The sequence below is a fragment of the Galeopterus variegatus genome, unplaced genomic scaffold (assembly GCF_000696425.1).
Source record: "Galeopterus variegatus unplaced genomic scaffold, G_variegatus-3.0.2 Scaffold2087, whole genome shotgun sequence".
Lineage (NCBI taxonomy): Eukaryota > Metazoa > Chordata > Mammalia > Dermoptera > Cynocephalidae > Galeopterus > Galeopterus variegatus.
The window spans coordinates 53276-80402 of NW_007728198.1; the positions used below are offsets into that span (position 1 = coordinate 53276).

General features: G+C 37.2%; 1 protein-coding gene across 1 annotated transcript in view; it reads right to left on the reverse strand.

The window, feature by feature from the left end:
* The window catches only part of GPR98 (G protein-coupled receptor 98), a gene marked incomplete at its 3' end in the record, with an annotated part of 235145 nt that overhangs the window by 46199 nt on the left and 161819 nt on the right, over nt 1–27127 (reverse strand). Inside the window, exons 64-74 of the mRNA XM_008580425.1 lie at nt 26136–26284; nt 23894–24095; nt 23167–23386; nt 20557–20796; nt 19025–19174; nt 17516–17989; nt 11340–11483; nt 8901–9075; nt 6757–6892; nt 4064–4948; nt 3696–3916 (exon numbers count right to left, since the gene is read on the reverse strand). Coding sequence (XP_008578647.1) covers nt 3696–3916; nt 4064–4948; nt 6757–6892; nt 8901–9075; nt 11340–11483; nt 17516–17989; nt 19025–19174; nt 20557–20796; nt 23167–23386; nt 23894–24095; nt 26136–26284 — 2996 coding nt within the window. The remainder of the gene's footprint in view (nt 1–3695; nt 3917–4063; nt 4949–6756; nt 6893–8900; nt 9076–11339; nt 11484–17515; nt 17990–19024; nt 19175–20556; nt 20797–23166; nt 23387–23893; nt 24096–26135; nt 26285–27127) is intronic.

The window sequence follows — 27127 nt, forward strand, 5'->3', positions numbered from 1 at the left end:
GGTGCATGGCCCCACCCATGACTACAGAGACATTACCCAGTGCAGCCCACTTCAATGGTAAAGGTACAGAGCACCCCATGTCTCTCTTGGGAATCCAGGGCCCTATTCATGGCATAGGCAACTTTGCCAAAGTGGCTCAGTACAGCTGAGGAGCTACAGAGCATCCCAGCATCATTCTTGGGGGCACAGGGTCCTGCCCATGGAACCAGTGACCTTACTCAGTGTTGTTCACTTCAGCTGAGCAGCTGCAGAGTGCCCCAGTGCCTCTTTTGGGGTATTATCCCAAAGCCCTAGTGACCCTATCCAGAGTCACCCACTTCAGCTGAGGAGCTCCTGAAAACTTCATTGTCTCCTTCAAAGTCCAAGGTCCTGACTGTAACCTGAGAAATCCCACCCAGTGTTGCCCACCTAAGCTGAGGAGCTACAGAGCACCCCAATGCCTCTATCAGAGGCACAGGATCCTGGCTGGGGCATCAGTGAGCCTGCCTGGGTCTTCCACTCCAGCTGAGGAGCTGCAGAGCAATGCAATGTTTTTCCCAAGAACTCAAGATCTTGTCCATGACCCCTACAACACACCCAGTGTCACTCACTCTGGCAAAGAGCTGTCGCCCCAAGCCTAGGCCACGGAGGCACTCACAGACAACTCTGATGCTGAATAATTCAAAGAAATCACACAAATACTACACTACTGTGCTCACCAGGAATCAAACTGAAAACACTCTACCCGACTGGTACTGTACAACATATCTACAGGAAAGATTCTCTCCCTTCAAAATCTACTCAAGAGTATTGGAAGAAGAAACTGTTCCAACCAGATGCCCAGACATCAATGTAGGGATACAAGAAACATGAAAAAACAAGGAACCATGACATCCCCAAAGGAATACAATAATTCTCTAGTACAAGAACCCATAGAAAAGGAAATCAATGAAATGCCTGAAAAGAAATTCCAAATAATATTAATATGAAGGAAATTCAATGAGGCACAAGAAAATACAAAGAGACAACATTATGAAATGAGAAAAAAAAATTCAGGATCTGAAGGACAAATTCAATAAAGAGAGAAATACCATTAAAAAAAACCAAGCAGAAATCTTAGATCTGAAGAATTCATTAAATGAAATTTAAAAAAATACAACTGAGGTCTTAAACAACAGGCTAGATCAAGCAGAAGAAAGAATTTCTGAGGATGAAGACAGGCTTTTTGAGATAACTCAGACCAAAAAAGAAAGAAAAAGATTTTTTAAAATGAAGAAATCCAATGAGATCTAAGGGATAACTTTAAGGATACAAACATCTATATTATGGGTGTTCTGGAAGGGAAGAGAAAGGAAAAGGAACTGAAAACTTATTTAATGAAATAATAACTAAAAATTTCCCAACTATTGGAGAGATACGGACTTCCAGATCCAAGAAGCTGAAAGATCTCCAAACAGATTTAACCAAAAAGGTCCTCTCAGAGACACACTGTAGTCAAATTTTCAAAAGTATAAGGTAAAGAAAGAATCCTAAAAACAGTAAGAGAAAAGCATCTAGTCGCCTATAAGGGAATCCCCATCACTCACAGTAGATTTCTCAGCAGAAACCTTACAGGCCAGGAGAGAGTGGGATTATATATTCAAAGCACTGAAAGAAAAAAAAAAACTGCCAGGCAAGAACACTATACCCACCAAAGCTATCATTCAGAAATGGAGAAATTGTGTCTTTCCCCGACAAACAAAACTATGGGAATTCACCACCACAAGACCAGCCCTACAAAAAATCTTTAAGGGAGTCCTGCATCCGGAAGCAAGAAAATGATAATTACCATCATGGTCATATTCAAATAACTGTAATAAAATATCTGTGTCATGGAATGGGGGAAGAGAACGTTGACTGCTGAACTTATTTTAATAGAATCATATAGATGGCATTAAGCCAATGTGAGTAATATCAGTAAATAACATAGAATAAATCAGAATTTACAATACTCATTATAAGCAATAGGAATAAGAATAAGTGATATTAATTCTAACTGATGTGAATTTGTAGGGCAACCAATGGAATGATGCTAGGTATAAAAGAAAGTCGAACAACTGCAAAATTATGACTGAATTGTAACTGAATGGCTAAAATAAAATAAAAACTCTAGGAAGCATCAAATCCTAAAAGTAGGTTTTGAGATCTATTGCACAGTGTGGTAAATGTAATTAATGAAAGAATACTGTACATATCAAAATTGCTAAAAAAGTAAATTTCAAACATTCTCATCACAAAAAAATGTTAAGTATTTGAGGTGATAAATATGTTACCTAGCTTGATTTAATTATTCCACATAGTACTCATAAATTGCAACATCACTCTGTACCCCATAAATTTATACAAAATATACAATTTGTTGTCAATTAACAATGAAATTTTTTTTAAATTATGAGATGGCTTTGTCATTACTCTAATTAGTGTAAAGTACTGACAAGCTGATCTATTTTAATTAAAGAAATATAGCTTGACTTCAGAGGTAAATTGAAAATTATCAGGGAAATGCAAATTAAAACCACAAGGAGATATCACCTTATGCCAGTTGGAGTGGCTGTTATCAAAAAAGACAAAAAACAACAAGTATCAGTGAGGTGCAGAAGGGGAACTCTCCTACATTGCTGGTGGGAATGTAAATTGGTACAGCCATTGTGGAAAACAGCATGGAGGTTCCTCAGAGGACTAAAAATTGAACTAGTTTATGACCCAGCAATCCCACTACTGGGCATATACCAAAAGGAAATGAAATCAATATATCGAAGAGATACCTGCACTCCCATGTTCACTGCAACACTATTCACAAGAGCCAAGAGATGGCTCAACCTAAATGCCCATCAGTGGATGAATGGATTGGGAAAAAATACTGTGGTATGTATACACAATGGAATACCACTCAGCTATTAAAAAAAGGACATCCTGTCATTTACAGCAACATGGATGGGAACACTATTCACAAGAGCCAAGAGATGGCTCAACCTAAATGCCCATCAGTGGATGAATGGATTGGAAAAAAATACTGTGGTATGTATACACAATGGAATACCACTCAGCTATTAAAAAAAGGACATCCTGTCATTTACAGCAACATGGATGGGAATTAAAGACCATCATGTTAAGTGAAGTAAGTCAGGCACAGAAAGACGAATGCCACATGATCTCACCCGCATATGGAATCAAAAAAAAAAAATGCTGTTCTCATAGAAGTAGAGTAGAATAATAGTTACCAGAGGCCAACATGGAAGGGAAGACAAGGATGAGGTGAAGTGGCGGATTAACATGTACAAAGGCATGTTATCTACCCTAAGTCAATGAATGTACAGTATATGCATGTATTGAAACACAATGTACCCCACAAATATGTAAAATAAAATCTTTTTTTGCAAGCAATAATGTTTTATTTCTATGGCTAGATATAAGGGAAAACTTAGAATTACAGAAGGTCATAGATTGAGAAGCCTTTTTATTTATTTTTTTTCCTGTTCCCTTTTTAATTCTTTTTTTATTGAAATATAATTGATTGTGCATATCTGTGGAGTACAGTGTTGAATATCCACACCCGTGTGTGATATGTGGTACTCAAATCAGGATAATCAGTATATTCAACATTACACAATGTTGACCCTATCACAAATTCTGTAGCAAAAAAGTACATTTTTATCTCCATCACTTCAAAGATATACCTGTAATAATGACCATGGCAAAAGCTGCAAACCCAGTCTCATCCTTTCCCTTCACAATCTTGGCTCCCCCTCGAGGGTCTGCGAGAAACACGTAGAAGAATTCCTGCCCCTCAGGCTCACCATCATCCAAAATGGGAATTGATACTTTACGTTCTCTTTCTCCATCTAGAAATGTAAGGATAACAGTTTGTTCTTCGAAGTCTTCTTCTTCAACAGCCCATGTTAGGTTGGAAATTCCAAACATATCATAAAAGGGCAGTGCATTTGGTTCCTTGTGAGCACATCTTTCACCGAAAGTTCTAACCGTTACGCTGACGTTGCCAAGGATAACAGTTTGTTCTTCGAAGTCTTCTTCTTCAACAGCCCATGTTAGGTTGGAAATTCCGAACATATCATAAAAGGGCAGTGCATTTGGTTCCTTGTGAGCACATCTTTCACCGAAAGTTCTAACCGTTACGCTGACGTTGCCGGTAAGCCCAGCAGTTCTTAGGATAAGAACCTCGGCTGTACTGAACGTGCCATTCTGCACGTCCTCTTCAACGTACACAATGGGTGGCCCAAGACTAAAGATTCCATGAATGGAAACACTGGAAGTTACAGTGGCCACGTCAGGCTTCTCAGGCACGTCAGATGTCCCATAAATGGTGACAAGTTTCTCAGGGATAGCAAATATACCAGTTGCCTCAGTAACAACAGCAACCATTTCAGTTGCCTGTGGAATGTCAGTTGTCTCACTTGTGACAGGATGTGTGGTGAAGTCAGTTTCTACAGGAATGAGAGCTGTGTCAACTGCTACAGCCACAGCTGTTGTAGGGAAAGAAACATCCATTCCTGCCAGGTCATCATTATCCAATATTGTGATCACTGCAACACTGAAATCTACATTCAGGCGTGGTCTCCAGCTTGCATCAAACTTTTGTAATCCCCTAATTTCTACTGAAGTAAGATTAATGTAAAAAATTTCTTCTTTTTCAGTAAGTTGATCATTAATAATGGTTATTTCAAAATCAACCTCGGCTTGGAACTTTTGAAAAAACAGTTCCCCATTCTGAATAGGCTCAAAGTCTTCTAGTGGCGTGGCGCTTCCTGCAGTTGTCTGATAGGAAACTTTAATAAGATCGCTGTGGAACCCAAACAGTCTTTGTACATGTAATCTGATCATCTGTGCATCCTCTGGCACCATGATATTTCTTGAACTAGGGGAAAATTGGAAGACTCCCATCGGTTCAATTTCAGCCATGGTGAAACCTGATCTGGAAAAAAAAAATTTAACCATGAAAAAACTGATGAAAAATAGGAGTACAACTGTAGAGATTCATCTTTCACATATTTAAGATGCTGCTCATGAAGGCAGCATCTTAAAAATGACACGCCCTTCCAAATTCCATAAAACTCTACTTACTTACTGATGAACATAGCAGAACACAATAAATGTAAGAACAGGGGCTGCAATAGTGGAGACAGGACCTAACAAGTCTGAGCTAAATGAAGAGCTCATGGGTCTCTGGTCTGTTTCTGTGTCACCCCAGAGCAGCTGTCTGAGGGATCTGGAACATCAGACACTCTCTTAATGATCCAAGGGGACTAAAACCTCTGTAATGCTCTAGAAATCCACTGGCTTTCTTATCTACCAAATAGAAATAGTTTCTGGTACTAGGAGCAAAATATTTGCTTCCTCCAGCTGCCAATAATAGGACTATTCTCTCACACGAATGTTGCTAAAACTTTACATATGAATTGGAAGAAACATCCATGATTGAACAATCTATCCTTAGCTTTTTCCCTATAGATTTTGTTATCAATTAACAGTTATATCAGAGGTTACAACTGATGGCCTGTCAGCCTAATTCTACTCATAGACATGTTTTCTTTTGCTAGTGGTGTTTTTTAAAATATAAATTTGAATGCCTGTAGGGAGGATACTCCAGGTCCTATCACTCCCTATTGCCAAGCACCTATCATTCAGCACTTAAAATAGTGGTTAAAAGTTCAGACAGTAGCCAGACAGGCTGGGTTCAAATCATGACCCCAACAGTTATTAACTGTGTGATGCTGGGTTCATTATGTAATCTATCTATGACTCACTTTCTTCATCTATAAAATGGGACAGATAATAGGACCTACCACAAACAGCTGGAAAGAGTAAATGTGTGTGTATGTGTGTGGGTGGGTGTGTATGTGTGTCTTATAACAATGCTGGCCTAGGGTAAGCACTATAAAACCATTAGCTATTATTGTTATTATTAAAGGCATTTGAATTTGTGACCCTGAAATATGTTCTCTGGACAAACATTTTTTAAAAGGCACATGTATAATCTAAAGCCATATTTGATTCCACCAATGGACATCCCCCACACATGAACAAGTATACACACATACTTGAACACACATTGGCTTTACTCACAGATTTTCCTCATTTTCAAATAAAGAAAGCTGAAGAACAGAAATATCAAGTAACTATCCCAAAGTCACACAGTGAATAAGTGGCAGAGCCGGGACTAAATCCGTAAGTCTGGCTCTCAGGTGGTCTGCCCTCTGTTGTTCTGGTCAAGCCCCTTCCAGGTATGAGAAAAGTAAACTGCTTTTGTCTGAGACATATTTATCTGCAAATATACTGTGTTTCTCATAAACAGTCATTATAGATAAATAGAAAAATTAAATTAAATTAAACTCAAATGAGCCACTGGTTTAAGCAAGTAACATTATTACTCTAAATCACCGAGGAAATTTATTTTCAACTGCTTCTCAGAAGACAGCTCCCTTTAAACATAGGTGAATTTGCCCTCATGGTTCTTACTGAAGATGCTACAAGCCCAGGCCACCATTCTCAAGTTAGAGGTCATGATGAGCTCTCGTCAAGGCAGGCAGTGGGTAGTGACTCTACTGAAAGCCAGCCTCCCTCCATGTATCTTTGGCATGGAGCCCATGTGTTGATCCCTGCTAAAACTGTTTTTACATCTGCTTGGAGTAGAGTGATCTTTGTGTCTTCTTCTGGTTTTGGCTGATTAATTCCAGATTATTCCTCAGAGAACTTCTTGGTTGAGAATTAGCCTGGTCTTACCTAAGCTGAGCTCCACCAGGGGCGCTGCTCTGCACTCCTGCAAGGTGAATGACAAAGGCCTCTGGCCGACCAGGCCTGGGGAACGTCCGCAGCTCAAGTCCTTTCCTTTGTTCACCGTGGGAAAACGAAAGGCTCCCTGAGAGGAAACATGCAAAGGCAGGGTGTCGTTAATAGTGCTTAAACAGGGATTCGACTCTTAAAAATGTAGAGAAATATATTCTTTTTCCAAAATTTGATTACAGTTCACAAAAGGTAAAACATTTTTAAAAAAGGGGGTGTCGTTAATAGTGCTTAAACAGGGATTCGACTCTTAAAAATGTAGAGAAATATATTCTTCTTCCAAAATTTGATTACAGTTCACAAAAGGTAAAACATTTTTTAAAAAGGATAGTGCTTAAACAGGGATTCGACTCTTAAAAATGTAGAGAAATATATTCTTTTTCCAAAATTTGATTACAGTTCACAAAAGGTAAAACATTTTTAAAAAAGGGAAGGGGAGGAGGGAGGGAGAGGGAAATAAACTTATAGTAAGCTTCCTGGAGCACAGAGACCTTGCATTCAATCCCTGTCTACTCTTCTCATTTATCTCTTCTTCATTCCTGGTTCAACTATGCCGCCCAGCAGTGGAAAGAGAGTGGTGTCAGGCAAGATTTGATGTGTATTTGGTGTTAGGCTTTGGTTTGAATTCTGGCCCCAGCATATTTTTAGAGATACATATTAAAGTAGTTTTGATGAAATATCATAACATATATTTTACTTTAAGTTACTTTAGAAAAAAGTCACAAATATGGTGGAATGTAACAACCGTGAAATTATTGTACTTTTCATTATGTTTGAGAATGTATTATAAGAGCTCAAAAAACTAAACAAACCTGTTTGAAGATATGGATCGATTGCTTAAGAACTCTTGTTTTTTAGTTTAATCAAGCTATTATAAATTCACTAAGGACTTTAAAGATTAATTTTATATGTAAGTACAAAGTTACATACATGCCCATAAAGAACAATATTTCTACACATAAATCTGTTTGTACCTAATAAGTGGTTACTAATACAAAAGGAAAAAAAGACACTACATTATATGAAGCTGTGTATATCACCCACAGTGACAGAAGAAGTGGGGGAGCAAATGATAAGGGTTTCTGCAGAAAAAAGGGCTAGAAAATAGACACAAAGGATAATTAACAATCTTTAACATAGGAGACATACAAAATGGGAAAATAAAGAGGAGTTCGTGTTTGAAACATTAGGTCAGGGGCAGCCAGCCAGTGGCTAAAGAAACCCGAGTACCCAAGTCAGTTCTAATGCCACAGTGTCTCTCAATCAAGCATCTAAATTCACTCTATTTACTGAGGTTGCTGTTGGAATAAAAGCTGGCATGACAACTTTGTCATTGCCAGTGTCCCTAGCCCTAACCCTCATGTTCTAAAGCATGTCAGTTTTCATTCCTTCTTATCTCTCAGTGATACCAAGACCTTGGGAAAATGAAAATCACTCCATCCCCACTAAGAGACTGAAGATCTCAGTCCATATGCAGAATTCATTAAACTTATTACTAAAGGTAAATGGCATTTGCATGGTGACCGGCAGGAAACTGCAAAGAAAGGAGGAGGAACCTTAGAGATTCTGAGCACAGTGGAGAGTCCTTTATAAACTGTCATCATGTGAATTTGCAATAAGCTTTGTATAAAATAGCAGAGGTCAAACCATCTAACATTTACATCTCACTAACTCTCAAAGAGCTAATGATATAATTTTAAAAATAAAGTATTTGAAGAAACAGTTGCCCTACTGTTAGAATTATTCACATGAACATGTAAATGGATACAAAATGATGTCTTTTTATTATTTCCATGGGCCAAATTAGGTTTTTAGAACTACTTTTAAGAAACTCCTAATATATGGACAGAGTAGTCTACTTAGTGACTACTCTTTGGAGGTGAGGTACAAAGTTTTTAATTTGACCAAAAAAGTTTCTCTCCTTCTCAGCAAGCAGCCTGCACAACCCTGATCACTTAAATATGGGGGCACTGTCTAGAAAACTAATAGTGTCGTGTCTAGAGTAAGGATGACCTAAGAAAATTAGTGGCCAATTAAATACTTCCACGATCTGCAGGGCTGATCTTAGGAAAACTACAACTCACCGAGAGTTGGGGTCATGTTGCCAACAACAACGAATTCGGGGATTTCTAACCCAGGAGCATATCCAGCAGTCCAAGCAATTGAGAGAGAGCCGTATGTACCTCTCCTGGAAATCATAACTTGGCTTGTGCCGGCAGCGATGTCTGTGAGTTGAAAAGCCGTGGATTCAAATCCAACCTGAGGAAAAACATTTCTTTTATTTCTCTCTAAAGTTTTCTGTTTTCTGAAGAGTGGGCTAAATGTCAACTTTCCTTTTGTTTATACAATATATTTCCTTGTCCTACAATATATTCAATTAAAGAGAAACACTTAAACAACATCTCAGATTTGAAACTTTATTCTACTTTACACTTCAGATTATGGTTTATAGAGTTCTCCTTTTTTTAATCAAAATGCAATCCTTCAAATAAATAATACCCCCCAAATATAAATGCAATTATGGCTAAATGAAAGCAAAATATTTAAAATGGAATTTTAATATGACATGTTCATGAGTTTTTCCAGAAACTGATTTGTTTAGAGCTGAAATTTGATTTCTTTCTAAGATATGATGATACATTTCCTCATTTATAAAAAGCACCATGGACTAGACCTTGTATTAAAGCTCTTTTCAGTTCTTTGATTCAATTGATAACTTTTTTTGAGGAACAGAAAGCTTGAAAACTTTTTTTAAAATAATTAGTCTCTTTCACAAGCATCGAATAAGATCTTGTTTTAAGGGCTTCCTTCCCAGGATACGTGATTTATAGATGAGATTCCTGGCTTCACATTGTGATTTGAACAACTCAGTTTACTTCCTTTGGTCTTAATAGCTATAAATTTGGGATACTATTTGGTTCATAGTTATATATTAAGACTCATTCTCCCTTTTTAGCTTGGAGTGGAGATTAGCAGAAAAATGTCAGAGGGTGCTACAGGATAGATTCTGAAGCATTAGAGGAGAAAAAACAAATTTAATCTGACACCAGCCTAGATTCTCTATGACAGTGAGGCCTTGTTTAGCAATTGCCAAATGTGTGTGTGAGATCATGCTTGCTACCTGACTAGAGAGCTGTTTGAAAATGTCCTAGCCACATTACACACACATGTGCACACACACAAATACACACACATACACACCCCCATACAAATACAGGTACAGCTGGATAAAGAGAGTACACCAAAGACATGAATATACCATGACTGGCTTCAACCTTGCCCTCTAGGGTGATACAGTGTTGTTACAATATGCATGGACTAGCAGCAGGAAATATTTTACTACTCCGAATAAATTGTTTTTGTTGAAAAGAATGTTTTTTTTTATAACAACCCGTGAAGAAAAAGAAGACCACAAAACTTCAAATCATTAATAAATTCTACTCCCTCATTAACTCTTGAACAGGAAGTAGTGAAGAAAGAAAACTATTTCTCTCAGCTATTTTTAATGTTGGTGGATTCCACTTCAGGGTTTAAAGCAAATTCATGTCCCGTGGAGAGTATGCCCAGGAGGGAGTAGCTGAAGGCCATCCCTTAGTGTCCAGAGACCACATCTGCCCATATTCCTGCCCACTCATCTGCACAGATTCCATGTCAGCATCTTGGGCCAGGCTTGCCTTAGTCACTTGCGCCCCCTCCTGAAGGAGTAGGATGCAATTATATCTCAAAAAGGCTTCAAAAATACACACATTACCACAGCCATAGACAATAGCCCTGTCTTTTTCTTATATTGACAGAATCGGCCTAAAAGGAAAGTAAAGCCTTCAAGTTGCTCTTTGTTCTCTTGTGAATTTCTGAAGTGATTGGGAAATGATCTCTCCTACAATAAACTCAGATAGAAGACTCAGACGCCCAGTCACAATCATGTCAAGGATCTGATCACTAGCATCTACGTCAGCACAAACTTGCCACAGCAAACCAAAGCCTGAATACTGAAGATAAACATTCACAATGTTAGTAAATGAAAAAGTCTAAAACATTAATTAAAGTTTAATTCTAATTTTAATTTCTTAGCATAAAACACCTCAATATTAAATATTCAATATCAAAAAGACCTGAAAATGTTGACTTTTAGGTGACTGTTATTTTCAAAACTCTATACCTTACATTCAAATTCTAAAAGATAAACACTTTCTAAAACTTCAAAAAGGAAACATATTTTTCTAGCTAATGTTGAAAATTTACAAACTATTTTTATGTAATGTCTCCATTATGTCTACTTTGATATTCACAGGATTACCTAGATTTAGGAAAATAGTTCATCTTAACAGGTACAAAAATATGCTATCTGTCCTAAGTGAATCATTGTGTGGTATATGCATATGTTGAAACAACACACTGTATCCCACAAAAATGTACAAGAAAATATTAAAATTTAAAAAGAAATAAAGAAAAATTCTACATCTAAGAATTTTAGTCCTGCCCTCTAGTGGTTCGCTGGGAGTACCGCACCCAGGGCCAATTACCTTAGAATTGGCAGCTTTCTCAGGGACAGGAAGGACAGCAGATTTCGCTTCCTGGAGAATTCTTGGCATCCCATAGAAACGTCCACCAACAAGCATCACAGTCACCAGTTGCAAGGTGAAATTAGAGCCCAGTGATAGGAAGACCTTTAAACAAACAGTATCAATGATTTTTTTAGTAGTAAGAAATAATCTTGAGAGAAAAATACTGACATTTGACCTGAACAATTAGCATACTGCCTGAGGCTCCTTCAGTAACAAACAGTTTCACCAATATATGCTCTTACTCCCTCTTCATAGAACAAACCACCAGTATTTAGAGTGTGGGGTGAGGAAGGTATAAAAATACTCTACAACTTTTGCAAATTTTCCATGTATGCCCAAATGTCCTCAAGAACAATAGGAATCACCCTGGTATTCATCATGGAATCATGTGTAAGGAGAATGAAGACAGAACTGGAGAATAGTGTCAGCTCCTAAAACCCGGGTGTAGTGGTTTGAATTCTGTCCCCCCAAACTCACTGAAGCTTGAATTGTGTCCCCCAAGTTATATGTATTAGAAACGTCTGAGGACTTGGGGACCCAACTCCCACACCAGCATGCAGAGGAAGCCAAACATGGAGTCGAGGTAGCTGATTCTCCAGCTTTGAGATTTAATGCCTGCCCTGCTGGGCTTCAGACTTGATTGGGACCTCTTACCCCCTTCTTTTGGCCTATTTCTTCCTTTTGGAATGGAATATGTACCCTATGTTTATCCCACCAGTGTATCTTGGAAGTAGATAACTCGTTTTTAATTCACAGAGGGGACTTTGAACTTTGGACTTTGGAGTTGAAACAAGTTAAGAGTTTGGGGATGAAATGAACATATTTGTATATGAAAAGGACACAAGTTTTGGGTGGCCAGGGGTGGAATATAGTGGATTGAATCATGTTCCCCCAAAACTCACTGAAGCTTGAATTGTGTCCACCAAGTTATATGTATTAGAAACTTGGTCTCCACTGTGACTATAAAGAAGGTGGGAAATCCTATTATGGTAATTGAAAGGTGGAGCCTTGAAGAGGTGATTGGATTGTAGGATCATGCAGTAGTGAATGGATTAAAAATGGTGGTCAGGGGAGTGGTTCTGAGGGCTTTAAAAGAAGAGGGAAGAGAGTCTGTCTGTGAAGTATACATAAAGCAAATTTATTCCATAGGACCTGGTTTTCCAAAGCCCTGCAGTTTCAGGTTTAGCCTAACTTCTTAAAAGTACATATAAAAAGTTGACCTTGCAAAAGACAGGAAATTTTCCCCAGGCTATAATCTCTGTTGTAAGATAAAGAATTGTAAAACAGCAAGGTTGCTGGCTCAAAGAGAGACAAGTTACTGATTAATATGTAAAGATACTGGGAAATTGCTGTAGGGAGAGAGAATGTTGGCTAAGATCAAGCTTTTGTTGGTGGATCGGCTTAACCTCTTGCGAATTGCATTACGGAATGTCACCTTGCTTGAATGTTACCTTTACTGAATGTTACCAGCCTATATTGTTAAACTATAACCCCATCTATGTTCTCTTCCTGTAACTTCCTGGTCTGGAGAATAAATGCAGTAAGAGAACCCCAATTCATGGTTAATTTCCCAAAGGAAGTAATGCCTCTCTCTTGAGGGTTCTTGGAGATTAACCCCTTCGGGGTCTCTCACTGCTCAGAAGAGATGGGCTTTGAGTAATCCTTTTTGCAGCTCCATCACCGAGGGGAAGAGAGGTAATAAATCTGTGGGAAGCAAAGCAACATCTGTCTCTCTCTCTTTCTGCTCTCTTTGCTTCCACCATCTTGCAATGTGAGACCCCTGGGTCACTGTCACCACCACCAGATGGACTTTGGACTTCCTAGCCTTAGAAACTGTAAGCAATTGATTTCATTTTCTTTATAAATCACCCAGTTTCAACTATTTCATTATAAGCAACAAAAATGGACTAATACACTGAGAAAACTTATTTTCCTCTTCTTCACTGAGTAATAACTAATAACTCTAATTAAATTTACTCAAATGGATTATGATTTAGGCGTACTGATTATGTGAATATTTTGGATAAATAAAAATTGCTAATACCATGTATTAGATTACCAATTTTCAAAATTTTAGAATCAAATGAAATAGAGAAAATCCCAAATTCACAAATTGGTGTTAAAATAAAAGTTATTTTTGAGACTTACAACACATTTTCCCATAGAATTGTTGTTATTGGTAATGATTAACCCCCAAGTTATTTCATAATCTGCAATATTCCTAAAAACTCTGTACATCTTTATTGAATGTAAAAGCAACCATTTCTATGGGGTCTCTTCTTTTAAATATAATGCACTTAAACATATACCACACACTAGAATGTGCACAATATATATGATAGTAGTTTCAAACGTTGTTCAACATGAGGTGCCAGATGTTTTATTCTTTCAAAATGATATTCACTGAACATGAATCATAAGTCAAGTGCTAAGAAACAAATAAATCATAGCAGCATAACTTCAATCATGTACATTCACATCTCCTATGAGTGTGCCCCTTCCCCATGCAGTTCACTGGCTGGGCAGCTAATGATTTTTTATCCCTATTTCCTAGAGAATGAAGGGCCAGTTGTCAGCTCCTCTGTTCATGGGCCCATCCAGTACACACGGACTCGTGGGATGTGCCAGATCCCCAAGATGCACTAATTAAGCATTAAAGTCAAACATGAGTAATAGTGGATTGGAGGAAAAGCTGGTTTACCTAAAGAAGAAAGGTGATTAGATTAATTTGAAAAGAAATTTGAAAGTTTTTAGGAGTTGATCATGTTTTCTAGTATGCCCTTCATTTCCTTGATCCAGGAAATGAAGGGCATACTATTTTATATATTTCTATTTTATAACTATTTTATATATTTCCCATCATTCTTGATGGTATCTGGGCACAAATAGAAAAAATATTTATGGTCCCAAAATATTCTGAGCACATCTCCAACACTGCTTATCCACATGCTTTTATAATTAGCTGTTGATGGGCCGTCTCCTGCACTAGACAGGAACAACAGGACCACAGGAATGGTGGCTCAATCATCCTTATATCTGCTGGGCTTCACAATGATTGGCACATAAAGTACTTAATGAATGACCCAACCACAAATGTAAAGTTTCTTTTGCATTCTGACTTAATCTCTTTTAAATGTAGACTTGGTCCTTTAGTTTGCCAATGATTATTACTGCAGGAGGGTAGAGCAGAGAGAACTGTATGTAAACTCCTGTAACTAATATCTCAAACTTCAAAGAGCAATGTGTTATATCCACAGAGGGAGGCAAACAGGGGCCCACTCAAAAAATCCGACCCTTGGTTTATGCTCATGTCACACCTTGCCCCCAAACAGTTACCTTGGAAGACTAAATCACCAATACCTAATCTATGTGTAGTCTTACACCACACATCCTGGAATGTGAGAGAGAGAAGGAACCTATGCAATTCAGAACAGGTTAATGAAAGACGTTAAAATATGCAAAAAAGAGAATGCTTTTATGTATGCATGAGCTAGTAAACTTATTGTTACTTTTTATTAAAAATAGAAATCCGACAAATAAGTCAAATAGATTCAAAGAAGATATTACAATATTCACAGATAGTAACTGAAATATGATATTAGTAAATCTAAGTATCTTTATAAACTATACCACTAACCTTTCAAAGCAAAATGAAAAGAGGACTACTATCCTTCAAAATGTTCTCAGTACCACAAGTTACAATCTAAGTAGCTAGGCAGATCAAGGGTCCTAGTCCAGGAAATACATAATCACATATTTTCGTTTTCCTATACATAGTCTGAGAGCAATTTCATACTACACACATTGCTTAGCAAAATAATAAAATAATCTAGTCTTCTCTGTAGCGAGTCTTATTGTCAGATGAAATCTTACTATAAAATGATACAAAGCTATTCCTAGAAAAGTTAAAAGAATTCCCCGTAGTGTTCATTAGCAGATTATAACTTGAATATGTTCAGCATGTGATGCTATGAATGAATAGGGAAATGTTTTAAGTCTCATAATTTAAGCACACAGTATTTTTTATATTAATCTAACTTATAAATGAGACTTAATACAATGATATTCTGGTTAACTGTACCCACCTCTCATTTTCACAGCTTTGCTCTCTTTATTTCAGTATTGAGGATTAGGGGATATAGTAAATGAATGTTAGAAATTGATATAACAGGGCCTTGACATTGAGTCAGTTTCCCAAAGAACTACAGAAATGTAGGAATAACTATGAAACCCATGTCCACTAAGAAGCCTCTATTTTTCTCCTCTATTAAACACCAACAAAAGTAAAGACCTAGGTGCACAAAAAATCGAAAGTCTGCATACACAGTGAGTATGAATTAGACTAACAAGCTCTTTGCTTATTCTGGATGAGAGCTTCCTTTCTGTTGGTCATAAGTTTATATGCAACTTAGATGAAACAAATAGGAAACTGCTTCGTTTTTCTCCTGTTAGTGTTTTGTGGGATTTCTTTCCACTACTCTTTGAAAATGTTGCGGGTAGATCTCGAAGCTCTGTCACTTTCAGGAATGTAAAAGACCAAACCCACATAAAGTAAAATTTCAACCTCACATTCCATTAAAGTTCCCCTGTTTATCCCAGTTCTTGCTGGATCCATGGCTCTGGCTCTTCAGTGGGAAAGAGCTCTTCCAATCCCTCCTGGGACCTATCCACAAATCTTCTGGCACCTCCAGGACTGGGGGTGGGGAGGGAGCTGCTTTAAGGCAAAATGACAGAAGTCTTGCCTTGCTGCTTTAGTCCTTTCTTAGCTAACACAGACTGACAACCACAACTCTATGAAAGTAGCACCCAAATACTCGAGCTTTCCCAGAATCAATATGAGAGTTCCTCAAAGGCATCAGAATTCTACTCTTCACCATTTCTCAACAGAGACAATATATGAGGGTATTTCAAAAAGTTCATGGAGGGCCGGCCCAGTGGCGCACTGCTACAGTGCGCCGCTTGGGAGCGTGGTGGCGCTCCCGCCGAGGGTTCGGATCCCACATACAGACCGGCCGCTCACTGGCTGAGCGAGGTGTGGGTGCAACACCGAGGGTTGCGATCCCGTTGCCGGTCCCGGTCCGGTACGGGCGCGACACTGAGGGTTGCGATCCGTTGCCGGACACGGAAAAAGACAAAAAAAAAAAAAAGTTCATGACAAAAAAAAACGAAAAAAAAAAAAAAAAGTTCATGGAAAAACAGTATTGAAAGATAATACAAATCTTCCCATGAACTTTTTGAAGTACCTCGTACATTCCTGATGGCCTTTTTGATTCTCTCCTAGCTTCACAATGCACCCTGCAGATTGTTTTTTCAAGATGACTCCAATCTAGCTACCTTCTGGGCATCCTTTCTTATCCATGAGATAATTAATCCCCAATGCCAAAATGCATCCAGTGTATAAAATAAGTTAATGTCTCTCCTATGCATAGACAATAATAAAGAAATCCCACAAAACACTCACAGGAGAAAAATGAAACAGTACCATTCTTGGGAAGATTAAGAAAAATAGTCACTCAAATCACTTCCTATGATTCAGATTGAGAAAGATTGCTGGAGTATCGACCTGACCCACTGGAAACACATACGTTCTTATCATTTTCATCCCAAATGTTGGCAGAGCAGTCTGATACCCTCTCTGCTCTTTACCATTACAAAAAATCATAGTCAATTTCCTGTGTTCCAAATTTTCAAGGACAGAAGCAGGTACTAGTCTCTGTATTTACATAGCCCCAGGGAGCACAGACCAGTCTCTCTCTCACTGCACTACCCTCCAGTAGGAGCACAAGGAAGCCTACAAATTTCTCCCCTTCAAGAAGCATCTACGTGTGTGTGTGTGTGTGTGTGTGTGTGTTGCGCGCGCGCACACAGCACTTGGAATAGTTCCTAAAACTTCGTAAGTACTAATACGTTTCTGCGACTATCTAGACAAAAATATATTATCTCCAAATAGCAATATACTTATTCATTTATAATCTGCAAATGCATTATTCAATAATTATTTTTCATTTTCTAAGGCATTTTTCATGGTTGCATTTAAATAGCTGAGTAAGATTTTAACTGATCATGAGGCAAACAAGGGCTCTCATGAGAGGGTTTTACTGGACTAGCCAGGAAACTGAAGAAATGCCACAAACCTGATGGCTAATTGGCACCGTGCCCACTACGTATCTGGCACCATCTTTGACTACTAGCTGCTTCTCTGCATCTTCAGTAACAATCGGCTGTTTGTTATGATAAGACGATATTCTAAATCCAACAGCCACATCTCCAAATGTTCCAGCAAGTCGGGTTATATTAATTTGGATAGATCTAATAAGGTTATAAGCGATAAGTATTGACTGGTGATCTGAATACAGGGCAAATACTCCATGTGGATCATCATTCGCAGAAACAGAGAACCATGTAGTGCATTTTTCCGAATCCAGTTCTGCTCCTCCCTCTACAGAAACAAGCTGAATCACATAATCTTCTTCTGTCTCAGGTATATCATCTGGTAGCAAATGAACAGCAAAGCTGGCTTCACTCTCTCCATCAGCAATAGTGAAAAATCCATTTGTGGAAAAAAAGTCTCCGGTAATATCAAACTCACTACTTAATTCCCAGTAAACCTAAAAAAAAATAAAACCCAAAAAACAACCACAAAGTTATATAATTCAATATATTGAACCAAAATCCTTTAAGTTATATTTTCCTCTGTAATGTACAAAGAGAAATTTTAATTGTGCATCATTATATTCAAAGCCAAACTCTCCAAGTATATGTTAGTTTGGAAAGTAAATTAAGTTTCTCAGGCTGTTGTACACAATTTGCAGGACAAGATTACTAAATCTCATTATTTCCCCTGCTTCTAAAATAATAGCACAATTTGAAGAGACAAAGGAAAGAAAGTTAACTTTAAAATGCCAGTTCCATAAATACATTCTTCACTAGTGAAACATACACAATATTTGAGGGTAAAAAGTAGATAATTTAACAATTCACATCATAATTTGTTTTTGTTTTTAACAAAAAGGGAATAGCTATAAGATATCAAGAATTTATCATTATTTTCCAAAAATTGTTGGCCTCCAAACTGAAGACGTACCAGGTAATCTCCAATACAGGAAGAGAGGTAAGTGTATAGAGAAATGCCACAAAATATATTTTTCTAACAAGCGAATTACCTCTTAGCCAAATATCATGAGGACTCCTAAGGGCATCCCCAATCATTCTATATAAATAATCACACAACGGCAACATATTAAAAAATAGTTGTTAAATGGAAAAATTCTATTGAGAAATAAAGCCCTGAAGAACATTTTAAGCAATTTACAAAAATCAGTGAGAGGCTTAAGTAGGAAAGGCTTCATGTTATAACAAACAACAAAATACAGAATAGTTCAGTCCTTCATGAGTAAGTGTGAAGAAGATTTTTCTGTACTAACTGTAACTAAATTTAATTTAGAGAGATAGCTAGAGGTCGATGCTGGCTGAAGAGCTCGGCTGTGCTTAAATGAAGCCTTTCAGTATCTCTGAAAACTCAGGTAACTTCAGTTTCTCAAAACTTTAGTTAAACCAGAACGTGCAGTTTCTCTGTCCCTCTTCACCGTAGTTGTTAGGCAAATTGGCACTCTACTTACAAAAATCAAAATGAAAAATAATACCGTAATCTCTCCAGAGGTGCCCTTAACTCTTTTGACAAAGAAAATAATGATCAGGGGCCCTTCCAAAGCCGGTGGCTCCAAATAGGTCTTCTTGGATAAAGACTCAGGAGCAAACTGAACAACTCCATTTGGATCACCAAACTTTTGTATCTAAAATATATAAACAGAGAGCAGAGTAAATACATAGAACCACTATGGATGAAATTACACTATCCAATGTACTAATACACAGATAAGCTGAGGAAATGAAAGAAACAGAAATGACATTTGAGTATAATCCACTTGGCTACCTGATTTTTTAAAAACTTCTTTATTACACTGACTGTTGTCTAAACAAGTAGATTCTTATTCCCCAAGGATAATGGGAATTAGTATCCAGAAAATTCCAGTTTGTATCATCCCAAAAAGATAGGATAAAGGATTTTGCTTTCTTCATCTCACATTTGGTACATTTAGCCAATTAATTTCAGCTAATTTCTTTCTACTAGCGATGGCATAACATGGAGAGAAGCAAAAAAGCCCTATGATGGTGAATTATATGCGTCAACTAGGCAAGGCTAAGGTGCCCAGCTGTTTGGTCAAACACTAGTCTAGATGTTGCTGTGAAGGTATTTTGTAGATGTGATTAACATTTACAATCATTTGACTCTAAGGAGATTATCCTCGGTAATGTAGGTGGGCCTCATCCATGCAACTGATGACCTTAAAAGCAAAAACTGAGGTTTCCTGGAAAGCAGGAACTCTCCACGCTGTAATTTAAGAATCCTGCTTGAGTTTCCAGGCTACTGACCTGCCCTTCAACTCTTTTCTGAGTTTCCTGCCTGCCAGCCTATTCTGTGGATTTTGGATTTGACAGCTCCCACAATGATGTGAACCAATTCCTTAAAGTGTTTCTCTCTTTTTCCTTCTGTGTGCGTACGTGCATGCACGCGTGTGTGTGTGTGTAGTCTATTGGTTCCATTTCTCTGGAAAACTCTTACCGATATTTACCCCAAATGTGAGTATTTTGCAAACTTAAAAAAAAAAAAAGAATCATGTCTCTTCATTGTTTACAGTAGCCCCTGATGAACTGGGTGGTTCATATCAAATACACTAAATTCAGGGCTGATCCACCACCACGTCATTGTGCTAACTAAACAAGTACCATTATTCCTTCAAACAATCTGACTTACAACTAGTTTATAATTTTTATGTACTTTAATGACAAAGATATCCAATGTTTAGGATGATAGAACAAATACCTCCTCTCTAAAATTGCTGAATACTCCAAAAACACCAAATTTTCTCAAGGGCTATGAAATAAGTATTTTTCACTATACTAAAAATTTTTTTAAATTGCCAATAATCAGCCAATTTTATATAATGAACTAACATAAAAACCAGAAAGTTTGACCTATCAGAATTATTATGACTTCATTTGGTTTTATAATTTTCAGTTCATCATAAGCATGTAGAGTTTCTACAAATGTAAATGTATTTTCTGATAAATCATTAAATTCAAAATTTTGTGGGAAAAATAAAGTCAGACTTACTGTTAATGTAACATCTTTAGCTCTGGAGTCTAATTTAGCTTCTCCTTTCACAAGTTTAAGTTTAATAACAAAAGTCTCTTCAACTTCAATTTCTTCATGAGGATAGATTGTCAGAATTATGGTTCTCACTCCACCTTCCCCCTCTCCAAAATAGAAGGACCCGTTCACTGGGCTCGCAACGTCTCTGTTCTCTGGTGGTAAGGCTTCCTGAGAACTGGGTCCTACTATCTCCCAGTTCACCTGCAGAATGTTTTTGTTTTTTGTTTTTTAATAGAGATAATCAGTTTGAAGCAAAGAATTACTGTAGGATATACAGGATTAGATAAAATATACATATATATGACAACTATAGAATATCTCCAGCAAATTCCCGTTTCATCAACTCATATATTTGTTAAAAATAATAACATTTGCAAATAACTACATATCTATAGAATATCAGTTTTCATGGATAACATTATCTAACAGGAGAAGAAAAACATTAATACCTAATCATTTGTCATTGCCACAGCATAACAAAATATAAATATATTTCATAAGTATAAGAGAAATTTAAACATTTTAAAAATATAAGAGTACAATACTGTCCTGCTGCAAATCAAAACCTATATGAATAAGACAATAAAACCATGTGAAAAGTCTGCTGGGTGTGCAGTCTCTTCTAAATACTGGTTCCAGGACCATCGATACCAAAATCCTGGGATACTCAAAATGGTGTAATATTTGCATATAACCTACACACATCTTCCCGTACACTTTAAATCATCTCTAGATCACTTACAATACCTAATACAATGTAAATGCTATGTAAATAGTTGTTATACTGCATTGTTCAGGGAATAATGATAAGAAAAAAAGTCTGTACATGTTTAGTACAGACACAATTTCTTTTCCAAGTAGTTTTGATTTGCAGTTGATTGAATCCATGAGTATGGAACTCACAGACAGGGAAGTTTGAGTTTATATTTAATTTCCTAGCATAAAATGAACAGGAATCTTCACAAGTTCTTACAAGAAAGAAATTTTTGTTATAATAAACGTACTCTTTAAGTTTGTATAATTTAAATTTGTGTGCTTTTTGTATCATCTATAAAGGTTTCATTTTGCTTCTAACTTGATCTTTCATCAGCGCTGAACACAGCTGACCCATTTCCTTCTCCTGGAAACACTGTGTCCTGTCCTTCTCAGCTTATGTGACACTCACACGATACATGCCTTCCTAGTTTTCCCTTACTCCTCAGTCTTCTTTGCTGGCTCCCCTCCTCTCATCCCTAAATGCTGGGTGCCCAGGGCTTGGCTCTGTATCCTTCACATTTCTATCTACACTTCGTAGGCCCATGGCTTCCAATGCCTCCCTATGCGTCAACACCTTCCCAATCTATGTCTGTAGACCTGACACACACACACCAAACACTCACACATCCCCTGCCTACCTGACTCCTCCACTGTGATGTCTAGTAGCCTCTCAAATGAACACAGCCAAACAGAACTCTTGACTTTGCCCAAAGCTTCTGCATCTCCCTAAACAGCACTACGATCTGTCCAGCTGCTCAAACTACAATTCTAGCAGGTATCCTTGATTTCCTCTCTTTCCCTCAGACTCCATTTCCAGCTCAATGAATTTTTCCTCCAAAACATATTCAACATCTGTTTACTTCTCACCATCTCTTTCTCCTCCAGTCTTGTTTGAGTCACCATCAATTCTGACTTGGACACTAAAGAGCGACAGCTCCTAACCATCCTTTCTGCTTCTGCGCCACCCCACCAGCTTCCTGACAATCCATTTTCTTCACAGCAGTCAGCAGTGAGCTGCTGTAAACGGCAATCCGGTGACATTATTCCCCTGCTTAAAACTCTCTAATGGCATCCTATTTGCACTTAGAATAAAATCTTTAACCTGGCACAGGAAGTTCTATGTGATCAAACACCTGTTGAGCCCTCTGCTAGCTTGTCTGTTATCCCCTCACCTCCCAGGCCCCACCACAGGGGCCTCTCCATCCCTCAAACGTGCCAGGTGTGCCTCTGCAGGAGTATGATTCCTTCTGCCCAAATGCTCACCCCTCCAACAATGACATGTTCACTTCTTTGTCAATACCCAGCTTTCAGTTTAAATATCACACCCTCGCCACCCAATCAAAAGAGCCAGCAGGTCACTCCCAATTGTGTCTCCCTTTTACAAGCAGAACCATTATTGTTATCAGATCATTTTCTTTTTACTTATTTGTTTACTATTCAACTCTGCTTACTAAAATGAAAAGTCTATGAGGACAGAGTGAGGTCTTCCTAGTTTACCAGTATGTTCTCAGTACCTAGAACAGGGTCTGGTACATAGAAAGCACTCAACAAATATTTATTGAATTGCTGAATTTTACCAGAATCATTCACGTAATTTCTAACTTGCTCTCAAGAGTTCCCTGAAAACAGCTGTTGCCTCACACATTTTTATGCACTTCATCGAACTCAGAAGCTACTTTCCACTTACAAGGTAATTAATAAATATTACTCATTGATTATGAACAACTAAATGAATATATTGCAGAATAAGAAAATCTAACACCATACTCAGTCTATCAAAAATTGTTTTTAAAACCACGGGAAGAATAACTCTACCTGAATTTCTCCCAAGAGTCCTCCAGTCCGCTCCAGCACCAAGGATAAAATCATTGTAGAATTGGGGTTAGGAACAGAAATTTTGCTTTGATTGAGAAATCTTACAACGCCAAAGGGAGAGTCACTCTTGGCAATCGTGATTCTGCTCACTAGGTGGCGCCCAAGGACCGCTCCACCAGTAGCTCCAGTGAGCAGAATTTCAATCGGCTCCTCAAATTCGCTGCATAGCAAGAAGGAGCAATTCTGTGAGTCTAAACATATTAAAGTGCTTGTAAAATCCAAATAACTAGTCATTTTCCAAATTGGTCATACATATTCAAGGCACAGTAGTCACAAACCAAGTGTAAGGAGAGGGTGCTCAGCTAAAAGCATGAATGATCAACATCAATATTACATAACCTAGGACAGTTATTAGACTTTCCTCCCCTCTTTTTAATTGCTTAATGCATTAAGGAACTAAATTGAAGGATGTTTCCACATTCTGATTAGAATTTTTAAGTCTAGAGGAACATAAATTGTTTCCTCTATTTGAAACAAAGTGACATATGCAACCACAGTGGTCTCCCAACCCCTCTTTCCCTAGCCGCAGGACCCCCAAAAGTCATCTGTTGTTTCTCAATGGGCACATGTATTATCTAAAATTTTATTATGAGTGAAAAACATATGTAAGGGATAGAACGCAATATTCACGCTTTATGTAAGCTACGTTATTCCCTATGTTACTGACCTTTCATTGTCATCGATGATGGAGACATTTATAAAACTTAAGTTCTGCCCATGCTGAAAGGTGACTGAACTGCCATGCAGTACATAATCCACACCTCCGGGAACAGCAGAGGAGCTCTGAGAGATGAAGTCAGCTGTCACATGGCCGTAAGTTCCATGCAGTCTCACCACCGGGATCATGACCATCCCAATATCTTCCTCCACTGCAATAGGAATCTAGAATTAACTGGTATGCCAGACAAAGCAACTAATTTTTATAAGATTCCGCAAAATTAATCCAACTAAATATAATGGTATGAGGTAAGCACTCAATTTTTCCATAGTTCATTTATCACTTTAAAAAAATGATTAGTGAAAATTTCATCACTCATTTTTTTAGAAAGAATACAGCTTACCAGATGTTGAAAGTTATAGTAAGCAGTAAAAGTTAGAATTTAAATAACTTATTCAATCATTAGCATAGACATTCTTTCTCTGTGTGAGTGAGAGCATATAAATAAATGACCCTTGTTTTCTAAGACAATGCTAGATGAACACCAAAAACACTTAAAATAGTGTACTCAAAGGAAACCATTCTGGATTGCTTCTACACACTTAGTTGAAATATAAACAATATAAATAAATGAGGTTTATGCTATTTATATCATATAAATCTTTTTAAAGTCCAGATATAAATACAATATTACATTTTCAGCTCCTATGAAATCTACTTGTGAATCTGAAAATGCATCCACATTGTTAGATTTCAACTTAAAAATTCTTTTCAAAAATACCTTTATCTCTTCTTAAGCTATGCTAATGTCTGCATATTAAAATATCATTTAATAGAATTCACATTAGCTATGGCTAAATAATACTGAACTTACATTGTAATGATAAATATCCATTGCCCCAAATTCCCCAAAGACAGTGAATCAAACAGAAATCAGTAAACAGAAAAAAAAAAAAAAATTCAAATTCCCATTTATTTCTTAATGCAAAAATGCAACCTGATTTTTACTAGCTGTAGACTGAAGTTCACAAAATAGTAATGTCTTCCATGACTTACTCATAAAGTCATTATAAACCAACTCCTAACGCAATTTTTGGTGAATTTTTTAAATGGCTACTGATGGAGTTTGGATGTGTTGTCCCCTCCAAAACTCATGTGGAAATTTGATCTCCAATGTGGCAGTGTTGGAAACTGATTGAGTCATGGGGGCGAATCCCTCATGAATGGATTAATGCTCTCCCTGGGGGAGGAGGGGTAGTGAGTGAGTTCTGGCTCTATTAGTTCCCACGAAAGCTTGTTGTATAAAGGACCCTGGCACCTCCTCTCTCTCTCTCTTGCTTCCTCTCACCATGTGATCTGCTTGTACCCACCAGCTGCCTGCTGTTTTTCCACCATGAGTAGAAGCAGCCTGAGGCCTGTGCCAGATGCAGCTGTCCCAGAATCATAAGCCAAATAAACCTCTTTCCTTTATAAATTACCCAGTCTCAGGTACTTCTGTCATAGCAACACAAAATGGACTAAAACAGCTACATAATCAAAAAATTTTGATAGAGGCAATAGCCAGTAAATCAATTGCAGCATCAAGATAACATATTTATTTTTAAAGTTATATGCATATTCTGCTGTTGAATAAAATCATTTTCCAGTAAGGTAACCCATCTGTCTCTTCCGAGGAGAGAATATAGCCATATATTCTGTACTTTGCTTCCACAGGAGGGGAGAACTGGCAATATTAGGCAAGCTGCAATCAGAAACTGTTTTGAGAAAGTAAGATCAAGGATCCATATACTACCTGCATCTGCAGTCCAGTAAAATATTCATTTCAAAGGTGATTAGTCATTAGAAAGTGAATATTCACTAATTTCTAATCACATAGGAAGTTAAATATTGCCTAAATTAGAAAGGTTTTCATAAAAATGTTTGAAACAAACATTTTAATAATCCTAAGGTTATACATAATTTTTCTAGGTTGCCTCATTCCTAACCATTTAGCTTTGCCATACACAGTAAGGTTCAAGCCTACCCAAAGGCAACTGAAAATATATTTTAGGGTAATTAAATAAATAAAAATATAAAATAAATATTTGAAAAATAAATATAAATATGTACATACACATACACTCAACCAAGAAAATTTATACATGGAAATTCAAACTGAGTGTCATGTTCAGATATTTTGTAATTCAAAAAGACGTGGTAAACTTACTTACTTACTTACTTACTTACTTACAAGGAAGCTAACGGAACCTACCTTCGAAGGCAGTATACTTCGGGTCAAATTCAATGATGCCCTCTGAATTATCATTTTTCACTATTATGATTTGAACAATGGAGATGTTTCCTATTTCAGGAGGTTGATCTATCTGAAGTCCATTTTCTCTGATGGTAAAATCATACCCTCTTGCAAAGTCATAAAAAGTAAAATAAATATACAACAAAACAAAATAAAATAAATACATAATTACTTAGCATGAATTAAAAGGTCCTCTTAGCTCCTATTACTTAATTCTAGTTAAGTGTTGTAATACTTTTAAAGAGCCTCAACACCAAGATACTCTTTTTTTTCTGAAACATTTTAAAACAGACTTCTGTGCTGCTCCCAGTTATTGCTGCCTGCGTGAAACCAAAACTAATATAAAGTTACTAAACTTGGAAAATGGGAAGATAATAAACTATTAGGAAATTGGGAAGAAGCTGTTATAAAACAAACTTTGGGTAGAGTCTGCTCAAACTTAGTAAACCAGCTGGCCTAAAGATTTACAGTGTTAGGTTAAGAGGATTACTTTAAAGAAATAATGAGTGTCATCTCACTAATCAAATTTCATGACAGCTATCAAGATTCAAGAAAATATTTTAATTTCTGTGGAAACCAATTAAAATCAATGCTACTATTCTTTAATACAGATGGTAGTTTACTTGTGTAATGACATATTTCTACAAAAGAAGATTCTTTTTTAGATTGATATTATTCACATCAAACAAAAGTTTTGACTTCCGGGAGTTTGTTACCTTAATTCAAGAAGCTAAAAAATGGCACTAAACCATTTTAGCTCTTCCTTCAACTCCCAGATTTTATTTAACTGGTACTTAACGTATTGAAAGTTTAAAAGCTGGTTAATAAGATTATATATAAGGTAAAATTAGAAAACAGGATTAAAATAATAAATGATAAGAATGACTGCAGTAGTCTGAAATGGGTTGTAGGTTAGCTTAGTATCATAACTGAATACCAAAGCAGTGTGT